Here is a 16028-nt window from a genome sequence, read left to right as displayed (position 1 = left end):
AGGATTATTTTTAAATAGCACGAAATCGCGATAAAAATCTCAAATTGTCGTATATATAGAACACGATAGAATCGTCGAGTTCGTATCGATCGGCACCAACCTTACGCAAGATATATTATATCTCCCTTTTGTAGTACTCTTTCAAAAAGAAAGAATCAAATTGATGTACGGGGTCGAGGCTTAACGAAAAAAAAGAGGGGAACAAAAGAAAAAAAAAAGAAAAAAAGAAAGGGGGAAAAATAAAAAAAAAAGTGAGAAAAGGATTTATTTGCGTTCATTTACTCGCTAACGAAAGAAATGTCAGCTGGCGTAAAGCAGTGTTTCGAGAAAGAGAAGGAGAGAAAGGAAGAGTTCATCAGAGTTTCAAAAATTCACGGTCCAATAAGTGTAAGCGAATTGGCCGATCAAAAGCACGCACTTTCTCCATTTTTCTTCCCTTCCCCTAGTATCGTCTCTCTTTAATATCTAACATCACAATTTTTTTGCCCTCTGAGATTTAACGAGTACAATCAGAACGATCCGTACCTAGCAATTTGTTAGATATTTTAATATTATACATTCTGAAGCGTCTAAGAAAAAAGAAAAAAGAAAAAAGAAGAAAAAAACAAAAGAAAGAAGGAAAGAAAGAAAGAAAGAAAGAAAGAAAAGACAGAAGAAAAGAATAAATCTTATTCGCTCTTTCGAAACTTTGCAAGTTCTCGAAGCAATTCTAGATCATGTAAAGAAAATTCAGCTTATAAAGTTAATTTAATAAGGTCTGGAAAAGAAGAAGATAATAAAGAAGGAAGGAGCACCTTCGTTAGCTCGATAAGTTGTCAGTAGTTCGAGAGTAAAAAAAAGAAAAAAAGAAAAGAAGAAGAAGAAGAAGAAGAAGAAGAAAAAGAAAAAAATACGTATCAATCAAAGTTACGCTGAGGGATAGAGTGGAACACCTGCCATAGCCTAATCTCGAGTTTTGACCTTGCTCCGCGAAAAGCTTTGCTTTCGTATAGGCGAAGACGACATTTTTTCGCTTTGTGACTCTTCGTTTGTACGCGTGAATGCGTGCTCGTCTTCTTTTTCTCTCTTTTTCTCTCTCTCTCTTTTCTCTCTCTCTCTCTTTTTCTCTTACTATCCAACGATCAGATTTTTACATAAAAGAGAGGCTTTCGATCGTATATACCCTACTCTATCTATATGCACGTTCGCCTATTCGCCCGCGCACTCGTTTTCCTCGACTTACCACATGTTGCGCCTTGGTTAGTGCGCGGGGCGCAAGTCAGAACTACCAGGGGAGCCCGGGCCATCAGGATAGACTGAATCACAACCCCTCGGCTCGATCAGTTACGCGAATGCCTGCGAACCTATCGCATGCGTCCGAGAATTTCACTTGCATTCGAACTCTCTACGTTTAAACGATTATTCTCTATCTTTCTCATTCTCTCTCTCTTACTATCTCCAACTTTCTCTCTATTTATCTATCTCTTTTTCTGTCATTTTTTTCCCCTGTATCAAACGAAGATTTGTTAAACATTGTTACTTCTATCGTATAAAAAAAAAAAAGAGAAAAGAAAAAACCCCCATAACATCGTCGTTCTTTATCATTTTCTCTTTTTCTCTGTGACAAGTCGTAGGATTTTTATTTTTGGTTTCTCTCGTTTGTTTTCTTTTTGGTTTAGCCTGTTGTATTTCTAGATCGACGGGTGTTTTTTTTTCGGTGTGACAAGTGTGATCCTGCGAATGATCGAAGGACGATGTGCCGGAGCCACTGAGCAGAGAGATCAACTTTCTCGATAAGGTCTGTATCCTCGAAGAAATCAGTGACCGCAATTGATCGTTCAATTTTACCAAGGGATTTTCGCCGACAATTTATCGCTCGAATTGTTTCTCTTACGTTATCTTTTTCTCTTCTCTCTCTCTCCTTTATTTTCATTTCTCTAGTAAGGTTGAACGAGTGTGTATGTATCGATTGATCGAAAAGGTATAAGTATAAACGAGCAGGCCGTTCGTCCGAGTTTTTTTCGTTGATAGAGAGATTACTTTCTACGAAATGATGTCGATGATAATCATGATAATGCATATGTATATATATATATAGAGAGAGAGCGAGAGAGAGAGATTATTCGACAGTCGTTCACTAGCTAGCTCGTTCGCTCATTTCTTTGTATTGTATTGACGTACGGATTTCGTTTTCGATGAGAATTATACACGTCGATAATCGTTCGGTTTTATCTTTTCATTTTCTCTTTCATTTTCTCTCTTTCTCTTTCTCTGTCTCTTTCTCTCTCTCTCTCTCTCCCTCTCTTGTCAATAGATAAATGTATCATCGTATACGTAACTCCTTTTGTTTGTAAAAATAATGATTACGTAGTCAAATAGATTGTATAATATTTGACCAATTATATTCGAATTACATTCGTATGAATTGTTTGAGGAAGCAAAGTCATAAAAGAAGTTTCTTGTTCGAGAACGTTAGTTAGTCAAGTTTCTTGGTGAGAACTTGTTTAGACGTAAAAGAAATACGATGTCCGGTACAAATAATTAAATCTCGATTAAAGTTTTTCATCAAGTTCTTAAGTAAAAAACTTTCGAACGATCGATAAAAGATACACATACTCTCTCAATCGTCTTTATTTTGTTACTTGTTTTATTTTATTTTATTTTTTTTCTTCGTTAGGCTGAATCCACCACCAATTTTATATACCGAAGTTCGTAATACGCGCGAAACAAGATATGGCGTTTAATTGCACGATGAAATATTCTTCGGATACAGGTGGCTACCACAAATCAATGCGGTGGGTTCGATAGATTCGAGTTTATTCCATACCTACGTATATATTCCGTGTTACGATAACGTATGTATCTATTTTCTACGAATAGTTTGTATCACGTGGAAGAATAATTTGCGTGTATTTCTACATGACGAATACGGTGTTAAATAAACGAGAGTAGAATGAGACGAAAATACGTGCAGCTTCGTTATCAGTTTTGATCGTTCTAACGAGTGGAAGAGCTCGCTTATATGTCGGACATACGTCTTTTGCCGACGTTGTTATACTTTGTGCGAATTTAACGTATATATACACACACATACATATATATATATTTACACACCTCGGTCGTACGGTCACGTTTGCTTTTTTTTTTTAATTTAAACGAATGACCCTCTAGTAATTAGTTTACGAGAATTGTTAAACGTCTCGAACGAAAAACGCATCAACCCATGAATTATTATCATTATCATCGTTACACTTTACACGTTTACTTGTTACATCGATTCTATGTAAATGTGATAGGTTTTTTATTTTCTTTCTCTTTCTCTTTCTTTCTTTCTTTCTTTCTTTTTTTTTTTTTAATTTTACGAGGTATGACATGCATTCGAATATTTTTTTTATGAGGATGTTCATTATTCATCGGTGCTATTAGATGCAATCCGACAGTTCGTTAACTTTATTTCTCCTTTGACCTTAACTATCTCGTTGACGAAGTTTCGAATTAAATGAACTGCTTTCGAAACTGTTTCGTAATTTTCTAAACGATCTAAGTGTAAACGAGAAAAAGATCACAGCGTCATCTCGTAATTCCATTTGATCACGGTGTTAGATAATAAGATAAGAGCAAAACGAGGAAGGTGGAAAGATGAATATTTTTTACAATTTCTCTCTCTCTCTCTCTCTCTCTCTCTCTCTCTCTTTAGTTTATTTCGTCACATGACGAAAAAAAAAAAATATCAAACGAAAAACAGATAGCAACCCGATTTTACTACGGTTACTAAAAATATGAGGAAAGAAAAAAAGAAAAACAAAATAGAACGCGTTAATTATAGTTTCTATAGGATAGAAAGAGAAAACTCTCGTTTTCGAGCATGTAAATCCCATTACTTGCCAATGCTGTGTAAGCTTGAATGTTACATATTTTTCCGAACATCTTTTCGCGATGCTTTTTGTGCGTGTTGACAGTAGACGAGAAAAAGATGGTTTATACATATGTCTATATGTATGTATCTATCTATTCACGCATGCATGCATATATGTACATATATACATACGTATATACTTATTGTACGTATGTACTATGTATGTCGACCGAAAGAATAAACGGAAGCTCTTATTCGAGGCTTTTTACAGCGACTGCCATTACGACGAATTTCAAAGTCGTTTGGCTTTTTTTAATAATATACACGAGAGAGACCGAAGAACGATATTTTTGTCCGTCGCCAGACTGCGAACATCGTCTATTTATAAAATCGGCGAGTTGTCATTAACGATAAACCTTGTTCCAGATCCACCTTACGTGGACTTGGGTCAGTATCTTCTTTAATTTTATTTTCATTTGCTTCTTTTTTCCCTCCCTCGATATTTTCTTTTTCTTATTTTCCTTTATTGTTACATTTTATTTGTCTATTCGTATCACGAGTAAAATTCGATGTAACCTCACTAACTCGGAATTGATTAAACTTTAGAAAGGTTTGCCGATAGCTTCTAGCTAGAGCTAGCTTTTATCGAACTTTTAATTTCGGTGTCCGATGATTATTTCTTTCTTTCTTTTTTTTTCCATTTAAGTTCTATCGTTAATGGAAAATTAGATTTTTATCGTCTATCTTTTTCGAAAAACTATGAGAATACAAACGTACACCGCGGAAAATTTTGGACAAATGGTAATTTCTCTGATTGTAAAGGATTATAATTTATTTTCGATAATGTACAATAATATCGTAAACTTGAAACTCTAACGAGTTATATTATGTTCATTGACGATATAAAGGAATAAATGAATCTATTCACCAATATTCTATATAATCATATCTATATCTATATCTGCGTACAATTTTTTGTTAATCCTTGCTACGATCACGGCAGTCATTTTATTTTTAATTCGTCAAATTTAGAGAACACTTTTTATTGAATTAATTAAAAAAAAAAAATTAAAATTAAAACGCATTTAAAAAAAACACAATTAAAAAACAAAAAAAAACAATAATCTTGAAATATTCTTTTCCGACTGATTAATATCTAATAATAAATCGTATTAAATAGAAATATCGAATATGCCTATCCATATCCGACAAACAAGATCTTTTTATATTATATCTAAATCACGTGTTCCAATACAATACGGTATTTCCTATTGGTTGTTACGGAGAAGCGATTGAACTAAATGAAAGAAACGATGAAATTCAACGTGACTTGATTGAGGAAAATATGCGTCTCTACGAAAAAAAGAAATGTATATATATATATATATATATATATATATATATATAAATAAAAAAGAAATAAAATCTAAAATATCGATAAATTTAATACCTATTGTTAGAACGATTGCATAAGGTCTTTTCAAACAAAAGGCAACTTTGCGAGACTTATAAGAATAACTATTTATAAGGATTCAAAGGTTCATAATTATTATGCGAGCTTGAATGGTTATTTGTTTATGGTGTTAAACGTAACGATAACGATTCATGGAGGTGAGAAAAAGCTATAGAATGATTTCTCGTTTACGCGCAAGGAAATAGCAACGAGTTGGAACGATTCCAGAAAAGCAACGGAATCGATGAACAATACGCGTAACAATAGCACTTTGTTCGATAATGGAGAGCTTTCAATATTCGCTGACTTACAGGATTCCCCGACGAATCTTTCGTTTCCGTAAATAGAAAGGCTTTGCGTAGAATCGTGAAATTAAACGGTCGAATATCTAAAAGATTGACCTGATTTATCATGAGTTAGAAACTTAATATTAAAAATCGCTGATAATCCTTATCGTGTAAAACATACGATGATATTTCATAGACAGATATTTACATACGGATGTATGTGTATATATATATATATCTGTGAATAAAAGAATCTAAAATATTTATACGTTTTTATTGATTTTCATTTAAAGAATTTAAAGAATTTAATTAAAAAGAAGAATTTTTATTGAAAATATCAGATTTATTTAATGTGATTTATTTAGATATATTTATGTAGGTATGTACGTATATCGAAGTAGATTTTTTTTTCTCATACAAATAAAACGGATAATTGTGAAAAATTGTATAGGCACAAAGAGACAGAGAGAAAGAAAGAAAGAGAAAGAAAGAAAAGAATAGAGAAATAAAGAAAGAAAGATAGAGAGAAAAAGAGAATTGCAAAAATGGAGGAGCATTCGGCATGCAATTGCGTAATTGGGATCCCGAGGCTGTTCTCTCCTTTTATTGCTCGTTCCTCGTATTATGAAATCTAACGACCACCGTTCTAATTGAATTTATACAAGTATCTCCAGAGCTTACTATGCTCGAGTTACATTACATATTCTCCTAAATTATTCCGGCATTAAGTCCATCTATGAAAAAGTCTAAGATCGTTTCTAACAATATTAAAAATTATTTAAAAAGTACAATTCATGTTTAAAAAATATAATTATAATTTATACATTTTTTTCTTCTATTTATTTATTTATTTATTTATTTATTTATTTATTTATTTACATCTGACAAATCCTATGAGATAGAGACGTAATTTGAATTCGTGAATGAAAAAGAGAATCATCGCGTTCATGTTCCATTGAATTTTATCGTTTGCTTCGTTTCTTTTTGTTTTTAACAATTACTTAATTGAAATTTACGGTCTTTAATTTTCTGTATCGAATAACGTTAGAGATGTTTCCTTTGATCAAATTTCTTTTGACTAATCCGATCTAATATTATATACTAAAGATCGTTAAAGTGGAACTATCGTTCGATTTAATAAAAGATTAGAATAGTTGTGAAAGAAGAAAAAACATTGTGCTCAGTTTTCTTTGTGTGTGCGTTTTTTCTTTACCCTCGATTAATTTCTATAAGACTCTCGTTTATAAAACGATTTCAATAAATAATCGTAGCTCTGCTTTACTATATATGTATATTCAACGACAGATGCGACGCAGTATGTAAAAAGGGCTGACGATATCGATAAGTGATTATTTTCTTTTTTTTTTTTTTGCTTTGACCGAGATACGCTTTCACATATGTTTGCGTATGTGTGTACGCGAATATATTTATATGTATATCTATTTTATCATTCATACTACTATATTAACACTTTATAATACTTTGTGTACATCACTAAATTAATACAGGTTAGACCAAAGATATCTTTTCCGTGTGACTCTTTTCCAAATATTTTTTTAAATTAATTTTGTTGATTGAAAAATTACAAATTTAACTATAAGCCTGGAAAATCTCAAAAAGGGGTAATCAACATTTAAAATCATTTAAAAACTTTTGCATCACCTAGAAACTTTTTTGTCAATTCTATATTATATCATTATATATTTATTTTATTTGTATATGCATATTTATAATGTTTTATATGCATATATAGATATAATTGTATATTATTTATTATTAATTTTGACGTTACTTATCGATCAAATTTCAAACTTTTACACTTTGTTATACATACATATATTATATATATATATTGTCGTCAAAATGGAAATAAGGATAATAAATGCATTTTTTGTTTCTTTTTGATGAACTTACAGATCCGTGCCGCAGATCACGCGGCGGGGGCGGCCCCAATGCCGGTTAGGAAAGGCCTCCTCGCCCCACAAAATACTTTCCTCGATACAATCGCAACACGCTTCGATGGAACCCGTAAGTTCTATGAAATTGATTAAATCGTTATTGCATGTTACTTTATCATCTTTCTTCTACCAAAGCAAAAATATATTTTTGCTTACGATATAAATTATAGATTGGCTACATATATATATTTTTTTTTTTTCAAGGAATGACGTACACGTCAATATTTTGACGATGATACGTCGAGTTTTTTTGACAGAACTAATTTTTATATGACACGTAATTTTTTGTGATTAGCTTTAACTTGTATAAAAACTTTACAAAACTACGAATGAATTTGATCCTGGTATTAGAATCAATTTTCAGTTTAAAATATCAAAGTTCATGCATATCGGGAAATAATATATCATTAACGGGAATAATTATGTTCCGATTATCCCGGAATGAAATTATAAGGGCAATTTAATCGGACATTCGATTTGACATCAAAGATTTATTTATTAATTTGTTGATAGATCTCTGAAAACACATGCAAATGAAATAAGTGTAATGAAGTCCAACGATTTAGACGTATTTGTTTGTTTCGATTTAAATCTTCGTTAGATTTTACAATACGAATATAAAATATTCTTTTTTTTTTTTTTTAAATCTTGTATAACTAAGAAACGAGATAACAAAAAGATTATTTGAACGAAATGCGTGCGAATATAATTTCTATGGAATTTACATCGATCGTTACTTTACGATATTATATTCGAAATGATAGAACGACTTAGGAATAAAAAGGAATTTAATCCATTTTACCGTGAAAAACTAATATAATAGTATTTCGAATATAGATATGTACATGTGTGTATCTATTACACATGTATCTAAATGCATTTTTATCGAATATGTGCACTCGTCTATAAGAATACTATAATAATGCATATATATATATATATCTGCATGTTAAAAAGGAGCATGTTTAAAAATATTTTATCTCGGAGAATCGAATTTTATATAAAAATAGGTGATATAGACCACGGTATTCAATATTTTTACAATGATTCAACCTAACAAAGAACGATGAAAATAAATATTCTTATAAAAAAAATCATATAAAGGACTATACCGTAAAAATGCATGCATATATCTCTGGTGGGCGTGTAAAAGAATAAAATTCAGAACGATTAATTTTGTAGAGAAGCAGTTATGATATCTCAAGTACAACGTAAGATCAGCTGTTGGTTTTTCAATATGAAAATTCATATGTGATAACATACATATGCGTAACTTGACCCATTTGACTTCTTTCTCTGAAAATAATGACATATTATATTGAATCAAAATTTGCAGTTTTTAGTTTTTCATGTATTTGCTATTAGAATCGCAGATAAAAGAGCAGAAAATTGATTTGTAATATTATTAAATGTATACTAATAGTATTAAATACTAATATAGAATATATTAGCGTATTCATTTTGTTTTCATAAAAATGTGATTCATATTCATGATTGATTTTTCTCTATTGAAGATATGTTTTTATCATCGTGCAATTTACATTTTTCAATGTATATATGAATATCTTTCAACGTAATAACATAGATGATTTAAGTAGATATCCATTATAATCCCGAAGGAACGCATACGTAATATGATATTCCAATTAAAATCCGAAACTCTTAAATAAGAGTGATACTTAATAAGTTTATGAAATATTTCATCTTACTTTTCATCCACTATTTCCTTCGAGTTACCGAGCAGCAACGATATCTTTAATAAGTTCGTTCCACATTTCCAAATATTTTTCTTAATTTCTTCGTCCTAATTTCTCGACGACATATTCGATAATTGTAAGTTTATGAACGAAAGGTAACGTTCATTTTCATGTTATCGAGACTCGGACAAACCTTAATCCTTATGAGCAATCAAATTTCGATCGCGCGAGAGAGAAGTTTCAAGTATTTACTTTGAAGTATCTATTTTGTCCGACCGAAAGAAAGATTGATCAAAAGATCGAACGTTTTGATGTTTTTCCTCTTTGTCGTCTCTCTTTCTCTTTTTTCGATTAATCATCTATAAGCATCTCTTTTATCTCGTAGAATACATGTTTCGTTTGTCAGGTTTTTGTAAAAGCTTTGTAAATTTTCAACGAAAAATTCAGATGTCAAGTATCGTCCATAGGCTTCGCAAAATTTCACGATAAACGTTTGACACAAGTGGTACTACTAACTAGTATTGTTAGCGTTTTACGTACGAAATTGATTCCTCGTCGTCTCTTGCTAGTTTCAATAGCTTTAGGTCGGACTCACACGTGCGACGATGATACGAATCACAGATGTCCGATAACTGTCTACCGACGATGAAATACGATTTGATGCACGTTGCGAACTTGGAAATAATATTAGCTTTTTCCATTGCTCACATCGAATTTGAGATCTCTTCGAAGTTAAGGAATTTGTCGATAATATACATATCTAACTTCGTTTAACGTAGTTGTGATATGATTTTTTATTAAAAGGTATATAGGTTCCTCCAGCTACTATTATCACTTCAAAGATCTTGTTATTTTTAATTTTATGAAAAAAAAAAAAAATGCTTAGAACGAAATAGAGCTACACTATAACGTTTGATTGTAAAAAGAACTTTCTTTTTTTTTAGATCATTTTTTTACAAAATTTCGAAATCATTGATGTTTTAAAAATACTTTTAAAAATATGATTTTTGTTCTTTTTTTTTTGACATAAATGATTCGCCGCGCTATCGCGAATAAAAAATTATTAGGACAAAATATTAAAAGATATTTGAAAAAAAATGTCTGGTAATTCACGCAAGTGCAATGAGTCGTAGTTTTTCTTTTTTCCTTTATTAAAATTAAAAAAAAAATATTCGAGGAGAAAGATGAATAGTTCAAGATAGCCTATACATTCACGATTATATATATATATTCTTTTTAGTGCGATGATAAAAATATATATGCACTTGCGACAAAAATAATACAAATGCATAAAAGCAAAAATAATGGAGATAATTGAGACGGTAACAGTTATTGGATTATCCTATGTAGTAATATTTCAGATTTCACGTAAAACAATGAAATCTAATCTCCTTTTGTTCGCATGGAACACAATATAGAATAAGTACGTATTTCACGATCCATAAGTAACATACAAAGATATACGTATATAAAGCAACGTGACTTTTTACGAGCTTTAATTAAAGACGAAAATATTTGAAAAATGTTCCGTCTCCGGTGTATCCTGTCTGAAAATAAAATCTTCCCTACTCGACGTGTTATTATTCGAATTGGATTGTCTTTTGTGTATTTCTTGAAAAATATTCGCATCGCTGATCGTACATACGTACGTACGTCGAGTTCATTCGTTTTAATTCTAGTAAACGTAGAAAAAAAAAGAAGATTTCGCGTGTACACGAGCGTGTAATAATTCATAATTATTTCATCCGTCAGCTCGATAAATACGAAAAGCAATAGTCTTATCTTGAAATTATATCAACAATCAGTATCGTGAATCATTTATGAGCTTGAAGATATGAAAATATGAAAAATTCTTTGAAATAATATAAATTTTCTAAATACTAGGAAAACTGTTTAATCAATAATGTTAATATCAAGTGAACGTGTATTAATTATCGTAGGACACAGTAGCGTATCTATTGAATACTTCTATGACATAGAGTCTGAGTATTAGTAGAGGTACAGAATGGCATTAATGATGGAGGCAGCTGTACACTCGCGGGACTAGTGTTCTTCGATTAAATCATGCGTAGATCGTACCAGCTGCGATATACGTTTCTCTACTGTGTACATCTCTGTATACGTGTTACTAAATTTATTTAATAATATTATCGTTCCCCAATAAAAATCTTTTACGACGGAATTATTTTAACAATCGTTGGTGCGATCAGAAAATTTGTATGTTGTTAGAAGGAAAACCAGTCAACATTAAACCGAACGTCAGTCGTAATTGAAAGGGTTTATATATGTACATACTATATAAGCGATGACCAGAGCTTAACGATTGTTACACCTACGCACGAACGTATCTATGTACATACATGTATCTATAGATATATCGTAACTATACTGAAATTATAAGCCAGATCAAAGTAAATATATCGACTACTACCGAATCATAATCTTCGTTTGTTAATATCTAATATTACCGTAATAATATATTTTAACGATGCGTATGTCATTCGTCTTTATAGCGTTATCTGAAAAGATAATAAATGATATCAAGAATGAAACGTAAGCGTCTACTCAAGTTTTTACAAGATTTTTAAAATATTTTAGTTTTATGGAATATCCTTTAATCGTTTTATATTTATGTGGATAGTTACGTCGTATATATAAAAGAGACATCGGATCTTGCGAATAGCTAAATTCGTTTTAGTTCAACGTCAAATGTATGTAACGTCAGCTTTGGGGTAACGTTCGGTCGATACGAATTTGAATTAAACGCTCCTTCCTGAAAATCACACGGCGATCGAATTGCGACGCAAGCTCGAAATCGATTACATTCGAAGCAGCTTGCACCACCATTTTCATGCTGAATCATTCAATTGATTTAAAGAATCGTCCGATATATCCTTTGAAAAATTGATTCTCACGTATTCGAGCACTTTATTCGTATCCCTTTTTTATTCTCTCTCCTTTAGAAACTTCCAAGAAAATAAATTCATTTCCTATAACTCTTATTGATACCAAGTTATAGCGATACCGATTCTACGAACCAAGAAGAATCTAATTACGAGGAGGCAGTTCTAGATGATCATCGTTGTCATCGTTTTTGTCCTTATCGTCGTCTTTGCAGTTATCGTCGTCGTCGTCGTTGTCGTCGTCGGCGGCGGCGTCGGCGTCGCCGTGTTAATCAAATTACGGAGAAGTTGTGTCCATGACAAGTATTACAATCGTATTTTTCCTTCTTCTTCTATGACGATAATAAAATTACAATCGTCGTACTTTTCAAAGTATTAAATCGTAATAAAGTATTAAATAAAAAATAGATGTAAACCGAAAGATCTTTTTTTATGAAGTTAAGCGTTCGATTTTAATCGAGATGCATTAAGTAATACGTCGTTAAAACGATCTTTCGAATTATTATTTTTTTGTTGTTGTTCGAGAAGTTCCATTTGTAATAAGAGTAATTTTTTAAAAAAGAAATTAAAAAAAAAAGGAAGTAGAAGAAGAAATGAAGGAAAGAACATTTTGATCATTATCAACATTTTGATTATTATTTGAAATTCGCTAAGAGGATTCAACCTGTTAAAATTCCTATCTGTATTTTATTTCTAACGACGTCCATCAGAAAGGATTAGACTGGATTAATACATCCTGCTCAAGTCTCTCCGTCAATCTAATCGTCTTTTAAATATTACGCCACTGTTAGAGAAGCATTTCGTTGAAACTTAATCGACAGATGTTACGTGTCGATCCAATGTTTACGTAATACGAATTGCTTCGCCTGTTATATTTTCTCTCAGACAGTTTCGACACCAAAAATTCATGTTGCATATTCAACAGTATAAAGTCGATTTTATAAAATCGCGTCATTGACTTTGAATCTTTTCACGACAGGCTGTTTAAAATGAAACAGAGAGAATGGAAAATATGTCGCTACGTGTAAATAAATAAGTAAGTTAATATCTCTATTTTTATTTATATTTCATATAAATAATAAAACACGCCTGAGTATAACATTTGTGAAGATAAAGAAAATAATGGGATAAAGATGGGAAAAAAGGAAAAAAGAGAAAGAAATGAAAAAGCGAGAGAAGAAAAAAGAGAGATAGTGAAAGAGAAAAGAAAAGAAATGGATGATTGACGCTCTTATTTGATAATGTAAATTCGAGTTTTCCTTATTGTTAGCGAATATCTTACGAACTATCCGAAGTACATTTTATAAGATTTGCAGAACGTAGCGTATTCTTTTGGAAGATAAGAAAAAAGGAGAAAGAGATGAAGAGTGGTGAATATTTCGTCGATTTAAAAAAATAAAATAAAATAAAATAAAATATAAAAAATGGAACATATTTCACAAATGTTCTTACATAAATACGTACGTATATAGTCATGCGTATCTAAGTATATATCGAAAGATTACAAGAGATATTAATATATATATATATATATATATATATACATATCTAGGAATGATCGATCGCTATGAAAATAAGCTGTCGTAGCTTCAAAGAAATGAGTTAAAAAGAACTTTGCAATTAAACCTGCGGAATCCTCCTTCCTCCAAGTCAGTCTCGAGAAGTTCTATGACTTCGCTTAAACGTTAAACTCCAATGATGTTTCTATGTACTTTCGCTGCGTTTATCGAAGCGAGTCCTCGCTTTGTCTTTATTCAAGCAAGTAGGTTGGTTAGTTGGTTACTTGTTTGCTTGCTTGTTTCAGACTCCACGAACATTGAAGGAGCAGGCATGTAAAGTCTCGCGTTATTACACGTGTGGATATGCTCGACCGCTCTAATACCAAAAGCTCTTTCTGTATGTTTCTTCGTCTCTCTCTCTTTCTCTCTCCGTTTCTTTTGTTCACTTTCGTTGATTTTCTTCGTCTTTTACCAACGTATATTTCATTACTCTCGAGAAAATACCTACGTTTACGGCTTACTCTCTGTCTTTGTCTCTGTCTCTGACTCTGACTCTCAAGCTCAACGATATCAAACCTTACTTCTTCTTCTTTTTCTTCTTTTTCTTCTTTTTCTCCTTCTTTCTTTTCTAGTCTCGTTTTTATTAGAGCAAGCGTAATAAATCGTACCGTACCGTCGGTTCGAAACGATTCCATAGAGTCCTCTCTCTTGCACGTGCTCCTTCCATACAATTCACCATCCTCTTTTATTCTGAGTCACTTACTCCTAACGAATTATCTTGTAGGAGATATATACAATAGAATAAATCTGATTTAAAAATGTATCTTTATTTCTCTACTTTGTGATTTAATGATTCATCTCTATCTCTCTTTCACTCTCTCTTTTTCTTTCTTTTTTATCTCATATCATTTGATCCTCGTATCTCTATGATCGTTACTTCCACGTATTAATATCAATTTGTCTAAAAGTATATATATATATATATATATATATATATATATATATGTATGGGTATGCAGGATTATGAGATAGAACAGGAGAGAAACTATTTTCCATAAGCGTGAATCGTTATATCATGTCTACGTTCGTTAATTGAAACACCAGAGTCAATTAAACGATCCAGTTTATTTTCAGATTGGGACATACGAAGGCGAATGTTAAAGCTCAAACTTCTTACTCTTCCTAAATGAAAACAGAACGAGAGAGAACTGTTTTCTCTCGCTTTCAGAACTTTCAATTCTCGGATCAATGATTCTCGTAATTGTTACTTTCGTGCGATAAGCTTCTCCTCGAGATTTAACAGTTAATTTAATTCTTTTATTTGACATTGCCATAGATTAACCATGCTACTATTCAGTTCTAAATATTATTCAAATTTGGATTAAATTTGTCTTAAAAAAAAAAAGAAAGAAAGAAAAGAAATATTATATATATGCATATCGAAGAAAATCAACGAAATATTATATGTATCCTAATACAATAAACCTATTCTCCGGTTGAATTTTCTTCTTTGTAATTTTTCAAAAAAATAAAAAAAAATAAATAAATAAATAAAAAATAAAAAAAAAGATGTAATCTCAATGTAAAACGATCTTTCGCACATTAACGGGTACATGAACTTGACGAGTGTGAGAGTAATAACAGTTTCTTCATAAATGAAGTGCTTGTGGTTATTTTAAACGTTCACTTTCTTCCTCCGGGTGTGTTTGGCGTTTTGCCAACTGGGGTAAGGGATGGTTGACGACTGTTCAAACATTTGCATGTATGTGCTGACCAAGTATTTTGGAAAAGCAATTGAAATACTCGTTGGGATATCTCTATGAGATACGACGCATCGTTTTCTCGTTAGCTTAGAGCTGTAAACGGTTGACATTGTGAATGCAAGAGATTAAGAGAATCTTAAGCAGCATTATCTTTTTCCGTCGCCTTTCTAAATTCACGTGCTGATTACAAAGTTAATTCTTGTCTTAAGTTAATTAAATTAGAAGGAATTGACGGAGAGAAGACGAAATTTGTATTAAAAACTTTACGAAATTTCTATTATATCGTAGTTTGTTATACGTCACTAGATGTTGAAGGTAATTAAGTCGTAGACTCGATTCTAACCTTCTTAAATGTTCTATAAGGGGATTCAGGATATTAGAGACTTGCATTAAGTCTGATTTGAGATTCATCTTTATACCTCTTTGACCTTATTTTCTATGACTCGAAAGAAAGTCTCATGAGAAAGGAGAAATATGGTTGAAAATTTACTCCGAGAAAAGAAAGAGCTAAACAAAAAAAAGATCGCTCAGTGGACATTCCTAGATGTTAAAAAAAAAATAAAAAAAAAAAGAAGAAGAAGAAGAAGAAGAAAAAGAAAAACGATTAATGCGTGTTTATTAAAGATTTTTCAT

General features: G+C 31.5%; 1 protein-coding gene across 13 annotated transcripts in view; it reads left to right on the top strand.

The window, feature by feature from the left end:
* LOC127070045 (potassium voltage-gated channel subfamily H member 8) overlaps positions 1-16028 on the top strand; it is an 83199-nt gene that overhangs the window by 26578 nt on the left and 40593 nt on the right. For 5 of the 13 annotated variants that reach the window (XM_051007889.1, XM_051007900.1, XM_051007909.1 and 2 more), the window contains one exon: positions 7492-7603. The exons of 2 other annotated variants lie outside the window; for them this stretch is intronic. In XM_051007889.1, coding sequence (XP_050863846.1) covers positions 7528-7603 — 76 coding nt within the window. In that variant the 5' untranslated portion in view covers positions 7492-7527. Of the gene's footprint in view, positions 1-1273; positions 1778-7479; positions 7604-16028 lie in introns of those variants that run through there. 6 more of the 13 variants (XM_051007848.1, XM_051007877.1, XM_051007866.1 and 3 more) reach the window with 2 other exon arrangements.

This window comes from Vespula vulgaris, chromosome 1, assembly GCF_905475345.1.
Source record: "Vespula vulgaris chromosome 1, iyVesVulg1.1, whole genome shotgun sequence".
Taxonomy (NCBI): domain Eukaryota; kingdom Metazoa; phylum Arthropoda; class Insecta; order Hymenoptera; family Vespidae; genus Vespula; species Vespula vulgaris.
This window is presented reverse-complemented; position numbering and strand designations above follow the sequence as displayed.